This window comes from Accipiter gentilis, chromosome 8 (assembly GCF_929443795.1).
Source record: "Accipiter gentilis chromosome 8, bAccGen1.1, whole genome shotgun sequence".
NCBI lineage: Eukaryota > Metazoa > Chordata > Aves > Accipitriformes > Accipitridae > Astur > Astur gentilis.
Genome location: NC_064887.1, coordinates 21,035,825 through 21,051,979, shown reverse-complemented (window position 1 = coordinate 21,051,979; position 16,155 = coordinate 21,035,825). Strand labels below are relative to the sequence as shown.

Below are 16,155 nucleotides of genomic sequence, written 5' to 3'. Positions count from 1 at the left end.
GTACACTCTCAGCTAAAGAAATGGCATGAAACTTCCTGTAATTGTGAAGGTTATTAAAAAGAAGGAACAGAAGAAAAAGCCTTTCTTTAAAATTGTCATCCATGCACAGCCAAGGTCTCAGCTAAAGCCAAGGTATCAACTCTCTGTTGGAGTGGAGGGGGCCTCTTCTTTTATGGGTAACTAAGTATTGTCATATAAATTTCAGTACAAAAATACCAAAGTATAAGGAACTAAATATTTAGAAACTTATGTACCTAGTTATAAAACCGTAATTATAAGAAAGTGTTCCTCTGTAATGAACACAGCATATCTGTCATATAGTGTTTTAATGTCTACAGTAGTTATTAGCCGAATATTTCCATTATTACCATTCTGTGAGCTACTGCCATTCTTGAAACTGATTGATGTTTAGGAATGAAGCACTTTTATTATATGTTGCCAGCTTCTGAGGACCAATCTTATAACCTACAGTGCCTTCAAAGGAGTGATGATACCTCCTCTTTCTGGAACTAATCACATCTGAAGAAAGTGAAAGGATGAAAACATTTTTTTTTTCTGGAGAACTTTCATTGCATTGCACACTATTCTGCTACAAAATGATTATAGTGTTTTATCTGCCAAAGGTGACACTGGGGGAAGATAACTTTACAGGAAGAGAGATGTTTGAATATAGGCAACTAGCACTGTGCAGTGGCTTGGCTTGAGGCAGTGAATTTATCTGTGGGTTGATGAAACTGTGGTCTCAATTTTTCGTTGTCTGGGTGCAAAACAGTGTTCTGACAGGGTGTGCTGGTTGCAAAGTCTTTGCTAACATTTCGTTAGTTTAATTTGTGTGTTTGTGTTCTGTCCAGGCCAGCACATAGATCTGCAATTTCAGGGAAGAAAAAGTACAAGAAAAAGAAAAGAGAACTCCCTGCCAAGTGTTTATCTTCTTAAGGCCACACTGTCTTGCTAGGGCCTAGGCAATCTCTAATCATGCTTTGAGAGTTTTTCAAAGTAGGAGAGCTGTAAGAAAACATTGCAGGCAAGTTAGTGGTAAATATTGCTCAGAGGGGACTTGTAGTTTGTGAAGTTTTTTGTGCATATTTTGTGCATTATTTAAATTTCTTCATCCTCATCCTGCCTTTTGCCTTAGAGACTGATCTATAAAGGCATAGTGCCCTCCGGCTCCAGTGGGAGCTACCAGAGAATGGGAGCTTCTTCTGCTTTCCTCCCAAAAGAAGGCAGAGAAAGAAACTTACGCTAGTTTAACACTGGCGTATAATGTAATGTCCAAGCTGTCAGAGCAAGTTCAGATGCTGACACTAATCTAAACACACCAACATGAAGCTCCCTAAGACTGTATTTGTACTTTAGAGACCACCTAAAGTTGGAAAGCTTCTGCTCCAAAGATCCTTCAGGTTCTGTGTTAAAATAAATAAGGCAAGTCTTTTGAGCTGAAGAATCCTCCCAAGAAACTATTTTCAGCAGGATAGAGTGGGAACCCAGCTGTTCTTTCTTAACTCATAATTTGGTCACTGGGTTATAATTTGTCTTGTTCTGCAAAAATCACATCCCTTCCAGCCTTCACTATGAACAGCTCTAGTTTTTGCTCTTGTTCACAAGTGTCTGTCTGCCCAGATCCCTTTGTGTTGAACTGCAAAATTGCAAAGTGAAATTGTCAAAAGCCCCCATACTTTGCTTCTTTTCCCAATCCTACCCTGGTAGCAGCAGCTTGCTTTCCAAATACCTCAACAGACTCATGTAATGGTCCTTCTTCTTTCCAAATAATGATCCAGCCCACCAACTTACAGACACATGCAGATCCCCATGAACAGTCAAGGTAGGTAGTTTCCATTTATTGCTGGGAGAAAGAAAATTGTCAAATAACTTCCTACTCATCCTATGGCAAGCAGATGAGTAGGTCTGTATGCTTCAACTACCTTAGGTATAGCTATCAGTTCTCCTACTCTTGGTTGTGTGAGTCTTGAGAAACGAGAAGTGTTGAAATAAATGGCTATGATACACACAGTGTTGAAATAAACATTTATTTTAACACATTGTATGTGATGAGCCATTTATTTTAACACTTTTCACTTGAAGTGTTGAAATAACAGGTTTTATCAGGGGACGTGTCATCCACTGTTTTATGTATATGTGAATATGGAAATATATCTACTAAGTGTGCATGTATATATATACTCACACAGATTATATGGATATGTAATAATAATATGGTAGATGTGTGTGTAGCCACACACACTATTGCACAGGCAAATACAGTCTTTTTTGCTGAAATCGAGTAATTTGTTTCACAAAAATTTTGTGTTCATGCTCTCATATTTTTAATATATTTTATGTATCTATAAATAGATCTAAATACATCCGTACATAAAATTGTATATTACCAGACAGTAGCAACTGGATGAGATAGATAAAATAGAAAGATAGACAAAATAAAATAGATAAACCTCAAAATAGGATAAGAATAATCTGGAGTTATGTAAAGGGAGAAGGAAATACTTCATCTGAGCTTTCTAGATATCTAGATCTGGTTTATTTAGTTTGCTGTACTTCCATAAGCTCTGCCTCCCTTTCTGTAATGGACTTCTTAGACAAGTGGTTATTAAACAGTACGATGTGTGCTTCAGGTTTTGTAAATAACCTGCGAAGTTGTTGTACTACATTTTTCAGTAATGGTTTTATTTTTAAATACACTGTAGGAACCTCAGCACCCTGCTCAGCAGCCAGTCACCACTCTTCCAATGTGACCTTAGATATAACAAATTGCCTTTGTATGGTTAGAGTTACGCATGCACTAAAGTTCAGGCACAGACACAGACACACGTGCACGTCCCGCTTTCTGGCACCATGGTCATGTTGACCGTGGCAGTTGTTGTTAAGGAGGTTAAAACCAGCTAAAAGGTAGTACTATATCTGAGGCTGACAGAAGCAATGCTGCCTTTGAACAAATCTGTAAGCTTCTGGGTAAATAGCCACAAACACTTTCACTAGACTTTGAGTTAAACACACCTGTCTCTCCACTGAAATAAATGGGCAGTGAGACCTACCGTGTGTTAAAAGTGAAGAACTCGCAACTTTTTGGGGGAAGGATTGCCCGGCAGAATTTGGTAGGAACTCATTTGTCCCTCTGTGATGGCTGCAACGGTCTTGTCTGGTAACTCTGGGCAATATTTCTTAGATGGACTGTCCCTTGGCTTTTACTCTGGTCTAATTCGCATGTCTTTTTCCTTGTGTTACGTTGGGAGCGTACCTCAGTTATTAGCACTACTTTTATTATTTTATCATTACTGTTGTATCATTATTTGTTTTATTTTACTAGCACTACCACTTTCTTGGTAAAAGGCAAGTTTTGTACTGGCCCAGTGGAGAAGTGCAGTGCAAAAGGTGCCAGACCTCCTTTAGCAGCACACTATGCTCACCTCCACGGCACCAAACCATGTGGCTCAGATTCTGAGTCACGATGGGGAGCAATAGCGAAGCAGCCAGGAAGAAGAAAGGGCATACCAAGGCAACCAAAGAACATGTAAAGCATGGTGTGAGGCAATTTCCAGCTTCAAGTCAAACCAAAGTAGAAAGCACGAATGAAATTAAATAATGAACATGTGATAAATTGCAACAGAAAATGCTTTGCTAGGTTTCATGCAGATCACCAGAAGCATCGATTTTTAGTAGATCTGTAGTTTTCAGTGAGAGAATGGCTTTGTTAGAAAATGTTTAACCAGCTCTTGCAGCAACCACAAAACAATTTGTATCTGTCCTCTTGATTTTTCCTGCTGAAGTTCAATATGAGTGAAAATTCCCCCAGGTCTTCCTGGATAAATAATATTTACAGATAAGAAAAATTTACTTTTTCTCTCTCTCTTTCTCTGATTCTAACCTTTTTAATTGAGATAAGTCTCTGATGACTGTTAAACATTTATTGAATGAAAACTCTGGTGATTTTATGAACTTTCAGCTGAAAGAGCATAAATAATCATTAGTATGAGTTCAAAAATGATTAAAAAAAAATCCTAAGCAGGACACTGATTTTTCTCTGTGCTTGTTAAAGTTCCACCTTTTTTTTTCTATTTTGATACAATTTTTTTTTGAAGGAGACATGAAGCAAAATCATTACTTCTTTTTTCCAGTCACAGGTTGGACTCAAACCCATAGGTATCACAAATAGAATCAAATGAGAAGTAAACTTTGAAATAAAAAAGAAGGGGGAAATAATTATCAGAGAAAATATTAACACACCACCAGTTTATCAAGCCATAAATGTCATAGATAGTCATGATATGCTAACAAAAATGAGTAAAATGCAGTCAGTTGACATGGTTTCAAGAGCCAGCAATGGCAGTGAGATAGAAATTGTTTAAAATCTGCAGAATCCTTAACGTTATTCTAAAGTCTTGGAGTAAAGTCCTGACTTCACTGAAGTCAGCAGAACCTTTGCCATTGATTTGGTAGTGTTGGCGCATCACCCTTCACAAACTGTCGGTAAAATGAAACGCTAGATAGCCATTGCTTTGAAGATAGAGGCTAACTGTTGTAGAGCCATCCCATAAAATGAATATTTCTTTGAATGCTCCATTTGGTAAATGAGTAATTAGAAGTTTTGGTTGGAAATAGCCGGAGCCTAGCTAAATAGTACATTATTATTAGTGATTTTGGCAAATGGCTATTAATGTATGAGTAGTAATGGACAGAAGGACTGCCTAGGCTGTGAAATAGATAGGGAGCAGTGGAAAGAGTCTTGTCTGGATCCTGAGAAGTGTTGGGCTGTGCACCATTAAAGCTGTGGCAAGGTCCGTATTGAACTTAGTCTTTGGGCACTTCCTATATTCTTTTGTGCACTGAATATTGTGCGTCCTATTTGGGGAGCTCATAACAGCTGTGGATAGTCTTTCTCTCTAAACATGTCTATTCATTGGGTTTTCTTCTGCATATAAATGCATTCTCTGGCCATTTTGAAGGATGTGCCTGCTATGCTGTTTCATTAAACTGCCACGTTATCGGGTAATTGTTTAAACATAATGCCATAGCACTATCAAAAGGAAAGGTGAACTAATGGCATTTGCAAATGTCAGGGATTATCTTAACACTTTTATTATAGTTTATAAAAAGTAGGTTCAGGGCATTCCATGGCAATTATTTCCACAGAAATTGGTTATTTAAATAAATTGCTAATTATCTGGATATGACAGTATTGAAAACCCTGCTAATGAGTTATTTGATAAGTGTAGCTTATGGTGGCCACCTACAGGTGGGAGAGAGAAAGAACATATAGAATAATTGCAATCGGAAGGAATGCAATGCAAAGTAACTGTGTATTACCTGCACATTTCCCTGGACTTTTTGTGAATGCAGATTTTATTTATATATACATGTATAAAGTACTTTGAACACCAGTGCTAGACAGCGTACACATTATGCAGAAAATGTCTTAACAAAGAATTATGTTTTCTCTGTTTTTTTTCCTAATCCCCAAACTTTCTTATCCAGTTACTTCCTGCAGCATTGGATTGATCATCTACAATGCCTAAGCTTTCCCAGACCAATTCCCTTATGTAATGCTTTTTCACTAAAGTCTAGTATTTGCTGTCATTGGCTTATTTTGTCATTAGCATCATTAATTTTAACAGTCAGGAAGATAACAATGTCAGCTGTCTTCCAAGAATGTATTTACAGAGGGAGGGAGGGTGATCTTGCTTAGATTTGGGGGTTTTATTTTTTTTAGCACCACAGACTTTATCAGTAATATATTAATAAAAAATAATGTATCAGCTAATTTTTCTTTGTAACATTTAGGCTCTGTGGTTTAAATCTGATATTAAATTCATAAAGAACTGCAGTGTAATATAATATAATGTAAATTAAAAATTAATTTTACTTTACAATGCACAGAATTGGGAGAATTATGACCCAAATTCATTTTTGTTCCATCTAGTAACCATAGATACACAAATTTGCTTTTAAGTCACCTACTAACCAAAGGTATGAGAGTTTGCTTTCCTTGTAAATCTGGGGGGGTTTGTTGACAGAGTTTGATAAAGACCATTCAGACTGCTTCAAGATTCAGGCTCAGTGTTATCAGTCTGAATTGATTCACCTCAGTTCTGTTGGCTATTTTTTTATGGACCTGGATCATCTTTACCTAAAGGCCCATTTAGAGCTGCTGCAAATACGTGTAAAAGACTTTAAACTACCACGTTGGTGCAATGTATTGCCAGTGAGAATGTAGCCCAGCATTCAAGACTTCTGAGACAGGTTTTTTCCCCATTGGTGGATCACTGGGATCAAGATCTGAATTGGTTCTCCTAGGAACTTCCAAAGCTACTGGGTTGCTTGAAGCTTAATGCCAGGCTTCTCCTTGAAGAAGGTATTAAGTTTGGCTCTCAGGCCTCAATCTAGTGAACATTTTTTGGTGCATGACAGGATCAAGTCCTCTGGGGACTCCAAGGACTTATGAAGTTGTAATAAAACATGTGTCTTCTGGCATTGGTAAAGGTTTTTTTACTTCCTAAGGAAAAATAAACACTCAAACAAGTAAGTAGGTATAATACCTCTCATCAGTTTGTCATCAGTCTGCTACCCTCAGAGGACAAGGGCAGCTCTGCCTACCTGCACTGATGAGGGAGAGGATTTGATTGACGTATGTTCTGCTCCTCCTTCGTGTTGTATTTTGCCTATTGGGTTTCCTTGACTGATAGTCACGAAAAATCTGACTTTTTATTTTAAAAAAAAAAAGAAAAAAAAAAAGAGAAATCCAAAATGCTTTGGTTTAAGGCATGAAAAAGAAGAAAAGGGGACTTTTGCATCATATGATTATTTTATTGTTTAAATCTTTATATAATAGCAATTGTTTGTTCCATAATTAATGAGAGACTTGAAAGAGTAGTTTTCAACATAGAGTAGCATGTCATCTCCACCAGATATTTTTCTGTCTGTCTTTCATTTTCAAATCTCACTCCCCTGCTTGAGGTCTGGATAAATGGACTTTGTTTATTAAATCTCATTATTTTACAACCAGGTAGATGATAGCCACATCTAGATTCTGGTAGCAGCTGTAATACTACTATCAAGAGAGTACCATATCAGCAGTTTCCCCAGCTACAGGTGCTTAACTAGTGGAATTACGGGTCCCAATATGTCAGAGTATGTGGTAGATGCTTATTTCTTAACATGTGAGCCATCTTTCAAATGCATGCTGGATTTGGACCTCAGCTTCTTAAATACCATTGGATTTATCAGACAACATTCTGCAAATTCCCTCTACTACTTAGAGCTCTTTTAAAATCTGGCATTAAATCTCCTTTCTTTCAACCTTTTAAAAACTCCTTCTCCACAAATCTCTATAACAGAATTTATTACCTTCCTGTGGTACTCATATGAAAATGCAAGAAGATAGAGACTCTAGGTCAAATTCAATGCTCATTTGCTTTTTTTTTTTTTAATTATTTGCCTTTTTTTTTTTTAATAGCTTGACATCACTGTTGTTTGTATTCTTTCTGGCTTTGATTTGGAAGGTTGTTTCACCGTTTCATTAGGCAGTAGGATCTCTATCATAAGTAAATCACATTGTATTCCAGACCAGCAGCTTTTACTACAGAAGAGGAAGCTTCTGAACTGTTGATCAAGAAATGCATGAGGGAATGGCTGCACCTTCTGATGTGCTTGTTCTGTATTCTGTAGACTAAAGAAAAAAATGCTGGGATGAATAGTGACACCTCAGTCAACCCTCTGATTGACATTAGAGCCATTTATTTACTCTCATCGTCATTATAAGCACTCATAAAATGTTTTTAAATTCATTTGGGTGAATTATAGATGAAGGAATACTTTTGCGATTGTACCAATTTATCACTAATTTACTAATCACCAAATGTAAGTAATAACTCAAATTATAAATATCAAGTGCAGCTAGTACTAAAAAGTACCTGTGTTCCATAATAAATTCCAAGTCTCATTGCCATCTCTGCTAGGCTTCATCAAATCATATGCTTGATTTCTTTGGGCTGAATGAAAGCCTTTCTGATTACCTATTGTGCTGAAAGCTTAAATAAACTGTCATTTGCTTCTTTTCCTCTACTGACCATTGTACAGAGACAGTCATTTAAGTGAGAAGGTGGCTAATTTAATCAGACTGAAGAAAGGAACAATTCTATTCTGGAAATATTTTCTTGTGGAACTCTTTGCTACAAGATACCATTAAGGTCAAGGGTCAATAAGGCTTAAAAACTGATTGAATGCAAACTCTCAGAGTTACATTGGGGTTAAAAGAATATAAACCTTCATGCCTCGAGGCAGATGTCAGTTTTTAACTCATGCAGATTGGGAAGAGACTTCCCTCTAGCCACGTGATTTCAGAGTTCCCAGTGTCTGTATTCTTTCACATTTCTAAAAAACTACCTCATCACAGTGAGATTCTGGAGCAGCTGTGTCAGTGCCTGAAAGCAATATAGCAAGTCTGATGCTTACCTATAGCCTCAATTTTGAACACTGAATATTTGAAGAATCTCATGAACTAGTGTTTTTTGATGAGATTATTTTCAATGGTTTTGGCTGTGTAGTGTATATCTTGGCATGTATGCCCTCCAAAAGGCTTTATCCATAAATCTGTGAGAGCAAACAGCATGGTTCCATTTTTTTTGTCTCAAGTCTCTCTCTAAGACTGGACCATCTTCTTTCAGAGAATCATTCTATTCCTTTCAAACACATTACAATCGATCTAGCTCAAATGATGGCAAATAGTCATTAGTGTCCTGTGGAAAGTTCCTGTTCAGCTCCAGCTCCTTTCTGTGATCTATTCTGGTATGATCTTAGATTCTTTAAGGCAGTTTTTGTGAGATTTCTAATTTTTATGAACCAGGCTCTACTTTTCACCAAAACATGGTGATAGTGCATCTTGGGTTAGGCTATCCATTTATGCAAATGAAAGTTTATGTGCTGAAAACATTGTATCTCTATGTAGTCTCTGTTAAACTAGCAAGAAGTACCTGTGTAAAGCCTGAGAGCAGTCCTGATCCCTAACATGGGCATGGAAGAACATGTGGTGTGTCTTGATGGAGGGTGGAAGAGTCTGTCTGATCAGATAATAAGTATTCTGGTTTTTGCTCAGGTGCAGAGATCAGCTATTGAAGAAGGAGGAGGTGTTGTATTAAGTATATAATGAGAAGATGTCTATCCTGAGGCAGCAGAAGTTGTCATTGCGCAAGAAGATAATTTTGTCCTGAATCCAGAGCAGGTGTCAATAGAGACTGCTTAGCTGAGCTTTTGGGTGTGAATGTGTTTAATACTGACGGGCCAGGGTCTCCTGTGAATTCAGTGTTGTCTGTCAGGGTTACAGTGAGGGGCAGTGGTATGTTGCAAAAGGCAGTGTGAGCTGAAGACAGAGTATTTTTAATGGTTAAGACAAACCAAATTTCGGTTTTCTGTAATGGAAAATTACCTTGAAAAAACATCTCCTTGTCAAAGCAACAGTGCAGCTGTCCTATTTAAAGCAAAACGTGACAAGTTTTATGGCCCGAATTTGTGTGGGATCATTCTCCTCATTGACACTTCCAGCTAGACCGGGGAGGTCTTAGCTGATGCACTAGCAAGGCAGAGGCTCTTTCTAGAGAGCAGAATCCTGAGCTGATAGTAGGTCCTTCGCAGAGACCAGTAAAACTCGGCCTGAGAGGAAGCACTGATGGGGACACTGGAGGGAGGGTAGGTGCTGGGCTCAGTGAGGCAGGGCTGCATGAAAAAAAGCAACATATCCTTTACTACAGGCTTTCTTAGATTAAAAATCCAGCAGACTGCAGTGCTTCTGTCTCAGAAAGGGTAGGGAAAGAATGGCAACACAGCTTGTTTGGGTTCAAGAAGTTTTGACTGAAGGAGATGAGCATGTTGGTCAGGCCTCTAAGCAGAGGTGTGGTGATGCAGCAGCTACTGTTTTTGCATGGGCTCTTTTCCCACACTTCCTAATTGTGGTTTCTTCTTCCTCTTGCTTTGTTTGTTGCTTCAGTTTTATTTCTTTCTTCCCATTTGGTTATTTGCTCTTGCAGAAGGTCAAAGCTTTAAAGGTTATAACAGTACCCATGGAGAGTGTTCAGAAGTGTTTCAGGTTCATGGTATTTCCCCAGGTTACCTAATACAGTACAAAAAAAAAAAAAAAAAAAAAAGTACTAGCATTTCCTTGCATAGGTTGACAGCCAGCCAGTTCCTCTGGGAGCGATGTGTCCCTCCCTTACACTACTGTATTGTTGTCTAACGGTAACATAAAATTACCCCAAAGGTTCTCTAAATTAAGTAGAGGTTTTAGGAATATGGGAGTTTTCTAGAGAAATCCCAACTAGCCTAAAAAATAAGTAACTGAAAGTGTCAGCTGTCTATGCTATCCATCATTTAATGAGCAGCATCTGTATGCATATTTTAAATACTTGCATGCCATCAGTAGGATGTAGCCAAAGCAGATGCATTGCAGACTCAGTGTATTGAGACTTTAATCATAATTCCTCTAAATGTAGCAGTGAGTTGTCTGACTCAACCTCTACATACCATTTGAAAATGCAAGCTCCAGTCTTGGAGATACAGCCATAAATGAATATACTTTATTCTTTTGAGCTTCTATCATGTTAATAGTTAAAGGGGGCTTACTTAAAGGATTATCTGAATCTGCAAATGTCCAAAGGGGAAACATTAAATAATATATGAAATGTCAAGTGCAGTGAAATGGCACCTTTAAACAATTTTTAGTCACACATAAATAAGTGAGATGTTCCCTCTTACTTGGACAACATCTATGTTCAAAAAATCAACCTGATTCTTTATGTAGAAACGTAGATCTCTTTGTCTACAGAGTACTGTATGATAAAGTATTGCTTTATGTCTCAGACATTGTTAATCTTTATTTTGAGCATCAGCTAAAATGTGCAAGCCAGCATTGCAATGTTTATCCAAATGTTTCTGCAATTTTCTTTTTTTCAGCCAATCTCATAATGCTTTGCAAGTATTGATACCACTTGAAACCCACTTGGTGTCAATTTGTAAATGAATATAACCTCTGCATCTCAGAATTAGATGTTAGTTGCCAATGTTCCTACCATGAGGGATGTGCAAATTACATCAGGGTGTGTTCTGACACTGCTAACAAAATGTTCTGGTTTTCTGCAGGAAATGCTATTAGGCCCATTGCCCTCCGTGCAGTGTCTGCCATAGCCCGTGCTCTCCCAGGATTTCCCATCTTAGCAACTGGAGGCATCGATTCTGCTGAAAGTGGGCTGCAGTTTCTACACAGTGGGGCTTCTGTTTTACAGGTACCTTTTCTTTCTTTAAAATATAAAAATTAAAATAACTGTAATTAAAACCATAATGTATCTTGCTTTCAAACATTAGGGTAGTGAGGATTTTATACCACTGACAGGAATTCTCATGTTTTTACCTTCATGCTTCTTGCTAAGAGAGATTCATTTCAGATGGAGGAGGAGTTGCCAAAAGAAAACTTTGGGTGTCACGATACTAATCTGGGAAAAGGCTAGCCATATGTATGTGATCACTTTTTTTCTCTGACCTATAGGATTTAAACTTTCACCATCTCTCCCTTATCATACAAACAAGGTTGACACAGAGTTAAGCTTTATCTATCTGATCTTCCTTTATTCTCGGTTTTTGTCTTCTGCAAAGAGCCTTTTCAAGGAGAGGGGGATTTCAAAGAGCACTACTTTGGTCCCACTGGGAGCCAGTGTAAAGTAACCCTTGTTTATCCAGGCATCTGTGTCCCTTAAGCATGTTTATTGTCAGGAGGTGCAGAGCTTTGCCTCCTGCATGGGGTGCTGGCATTGCAGCCCATTGCATTGGAGTGAGGTGTCAGACTGCAGGCAGTAGTGGAGGCTGTTTACATTGCCTGATGGGTTGTTTTGAGGTCCTGGCCAGACTGGCATGGTTAGTTAGTCCCTGTCATGGAAGGAAGCCTTGGTGGCCTGTTATTATGGGCACCAGGAAATTAGCTGGAAATCAGCCCCTTACTTGCTCTACTAGGCATGTCAGGGCACCATTGCAGCATATATGTTAGAATGGCTGATAAGGAGCAGGTGGTGGTTATGTTATATTATTCCATTATATATTGTTACATTCTGATAACTGCTCATCCCCTTTATCTGTAGTTCCCATCACAGACAACAGCAGGTGTGGATCCTGTGGATATCGGCTTTGTGTCACTCCGTGGAATGACTGGAGTGGTTTCATTCCCACAATTCACTTTGACATTAAAATTAGAATCAGTGTGACCATCCTTTCTGCATAGCTATGGCGACTGCTGAGATTAGTCATTTCTTTGCTAAATTTCAGAGAAAAAAAAAAAAAGGCCAACTCAGTGGTTTGGTTTGGTTGGGTTCTTTAATGCACATCACAGTTAGCATCTCTGGGAGCTGAAGTAGAAGGCCACTGCTTTTTTATAGACTTACTGTGTTCCTTGGATTTATTAATACCATTTCCTATTTTTTTTTAGTCTGTATTGGAATGCTTCAAACTCTTCTTTTCCCATGCACAGACAAAAGATCTACCTTTCTTACACAGTGGTCTGAGAGCTTCTTCTATATAAATACTAAGTAACGGTACAAATTACAGAGCAGCATTTGTCTACAAAAAAGTAGGATTGGCAAGGGAACGTTTTTACTGCTATAGATGCATTTCATTTGTTATTGCTAATAGAGCTTCAGTTTTGATGGCTTTGTCTCTAACAATGTTATGTGATCTGAACTACGCAGAGTGGAATGATTTTCTGTTCTACGTCTGCTGTATCTGTTTCTGCATGACTAAAAATGAATTTTTTTAGTGTCATTTATGCACTTTTCCTATATATAGACTGTGTAGCTGTTTATTTTTTATTATTTCTTTTCTTTTTTATTGGTTTGCCCCAGTGATAATGGGAAACTCTGAAATATAATTTAATGCAGACATCCCAGTCAGTGCTCAAGAGAAAGAATATTGGATTTACAAAACATTAATTATTGTTTTCTTTTTAGTAATAATCAAGTTCTCTGGAACTGGCTTCCAGAAATTACTTGGATCTATATTGGTCTTCTGCCCTTTACAGAATAATTTCTCTTTTCAACAGATTTTTCCCAGAGATGGTGGAAAAACTCTTTTCTTGTCCTTAGGCTTCACCAGTTTAACTTAAATCATCTCTAGAACTGATTTTAAACTCCTCTGGATCAAACCTATCCTCAGCTTGAGTAGCTTATTTCTGCTTCACTAAAGTAGGGAAGTAATTTAATCTGAGGTAAATGGATTCTAAAGCTGCTGTGTAGGTAAGGGTCTGAACTAGTTCAATTACATTTATTTAAAAATAAGCCTTTAGTAAACTTCATGCAAGATTGTGAGTACAAGCCATAAGTCTTTCCCTCATCTTGGGAAAGGCAAATGGAAGGGAGAGGGAAATGACTAATCTCTCTAGACAGTCTTATAAGACATACAGTTGACCGGGACTAGATTGAAACTTTTATTTGCTGCTTTAGGCAAGACAAGTTGTGACAGACAGAAGACGACAGCCTCATCTTCATAGGTCATCTTTGGAACCTAATTAGAATTATGAGAATCATCGCCGCTATTTTATTTCTTAACAAGGTCATAGGAATAGCTGGCTAACATACTTTCCCCTGAATCCCAATCTCTCTCTCACATGTCCTTGGTATCAAATGCCCAAGTTGTTCCTTCTTCAACAGTCAAAACCTCTGTTGCTCATCGTAACAGCTTTGACAGTTCACTTCAGTACCAAAATACAGAGCAAGTACAGAATTTGGAGATCATATCAAATAAAGTGACCGACTGAATAATTCAGTTTATTAAGATTCACTCCATAGCAAGTCCCTGAGTTAAGTAGGGAGATACTGGGACTGTACTGGGGGAATTATATATGCATCCCATAGCCTTATCTTAAGTATCTGTGAGCTCTGTGCTCAGCTGTGCTAAATGAGCAGTGGTCTCAAAACCTAGGAGTGGGTACTGCCACTGCTATCACCACCCTGTTACACAGAATAGAGCATGGATGTTTCCTCATTAGCAGTATTTTTAAAGGGTAGGGAATGTCAGTTCATCCAGCATTAGACAAGGTCTGATATCACTAAGCAGCACAGGTTGTATTGATCCATCCATGGAGCCCAGCTAGAGAACCTGGGAGAGCAGCACTTGCATGGCCATTGGGCTTCCCTTCATTTTACCTAGACAAGGGTCCTGTGTCTTCTCTGCCATGAGGGTGATGTTCATGGGCTAAGGTAATATGAAGGTTTTGTGTGAGTTGATTTAATTGCAGAGTGGCATATCTCTTAGAGAAGAGGTTTATGAATAATAAATGTACCTCCATTAAAAGCAAGATCAGATTTTCCTCTGCAGCTATTTCACCTACAATCAGTTCTCCATTATTTTTTCCAATTGCTTTTCTTTTTACAATGTGGGTATTTATTTACAAAATCATCATACACAGGAATGCAAGTCAGGAGTCAGGTGGTAAGCTGTATTTTGATATATGCTGTAACCACCTCAAGTGGTATTAAGCGGGTATTTTAGGGAATGGTTTGGGGAGAGAGTTTCAGTATTCAAAGTGTGTTCTATCCTCTCCTTTAAAAGATAGAGGGCAATATCTTGGTGTCATTACTGGCAAAAAGTTTGTGTGTAAGAAAGTTTTGCAGCAGGTATAGAAAACAAACTGGATCATTGTAGTCAGTAGTAGCTGGGGTTAAAATTTTATACAGCAATTTAGCAGACCATTCTTCCACTTTATGGACTTCAGAAACAGTTGCAAAAAGATCCCACTTGTTTTTTAATTTTTCATGAAAAATGCTGAAGCATTTAAATCATTCTTCAGCTCATTCCATAGCACTATACTTTTTTGTAGCATACCGAAATCCACCAATCCCTTTTCAGTACAGGCATGAAATTAAAAAAAATAACAACTTTATGGAGATAATCTTGCACTCATTGCATACCAAAAGCTCCAGAAATGTCTAGCTGCATCTTTCTGAGGTACAGTTCATTAGTATAGGCTTCCAGTGAGGCTGAAGTATTTTTTTTTTTAAATAAGCTTTTTTTAAAACCCCAATTTATCAAAATAAGATATCGGATTTTTTTACACCTTTTGCATCATGTATGTGATTTACCATGTCACAATAATGGTTTGTTAGATTTTTGCAAGGCTTTGAAAGACACATACATTTTTCAAAGTCATCTCTCTGTAGGAAATTAAAAATGGAGACAATTATAGAAAATTCCAGTGGAAAGAGAAAATGCATTATGGAAAAAGCAATAAAAGCATACAAATATTAAAGTAAAAATCACTTCACAGTAGCCTGTATGATTGAATTGTAGATCAATATTGTGTAGTTAATGCATTAGCAGTAGAGCATTAATTTGCAATTACCGCAGGTGATCTGATCCTCTGTGTTCTGTCCATTGACATAAATGACCTTTTGTTGAAAGAGATTCTGTAGTCATTATTTCTAGCAGATGTAACCAAAAAAACCATAGAACAAAGGGGGTACTTTCTGAAGTATACTTGTTTCATGGTAGAGTCTCTTAACATTGTATTCTGGTATGGAATACTTTTGTTAATCTTGAATATTGGTCATTAATGTGTAAAGAATATGGGTTCCTTTTCAAATAAATTTCCTTTCTTACAAAATATGGAGGTCACACATGTCACCTGTTGCTCCAACATGGATGTCTGTGAAAGCTCTCTACATAGCGACGATTTAAAATCCACCCATATAACACTGCTTCCTAGCAGGGCTGCCTGTAGCTTTGCCCTGAGCCCTATTTCAGACCCACCTTCACCCATCTCTGTCTCCCACTTGCCCTGGACAGGATGTAGCACCTTGTAGTCCTGTTCCTACAGGCACTGTGCTCTTGTCCTCACCATGTCATATTCAGTCCATGCACACCTGCTGCCTCTGGACCTTACACCATGACCCTCCTCATCTCTCATGCAAGGGAATAAGGAGGGAATACACACCACCTCAGAGACAGAGCCGCCGTCATGCTGGATCTGCCCTGTGCCCTTCTTTCCTGCCTCACACCAGTTGTGTATGAAACCTCAGGGATCTGAGGAAGAACAAAGCCATTCTGGAAGTATGACAGCCCATGATAAGAAAGCAATAGCGATGGTTTTTTGCCCCTGCAAGATAAAATCTCCCTCCA

General features: G+C 38.1%; 1 protein-coding gene across 2 annotated transcripts in view; it reads left to right on the top strand.

Moving 5' to 3' along the window:
- DPYD (dihydropyrimidine dehydrogenase) overlaps positions 1–16,155 on the top strand; it is a 374,453-nt gene that overhangs the window by 293,624 nt on the left and 64,674 nt on the right. For both annotated transcript variants that reach the window (XM_049808457.1, XM_049808458.1), the window contains one exon: positions 11,140–11,282. In XM_049808457.1, the coding sequence (XP_049664414.1) occupies positions 11,140–11,282 (143 nt within the window). The remainder of the gene's footprint in view (positions 1–11,139; positions 11,283–16,155) is intronic.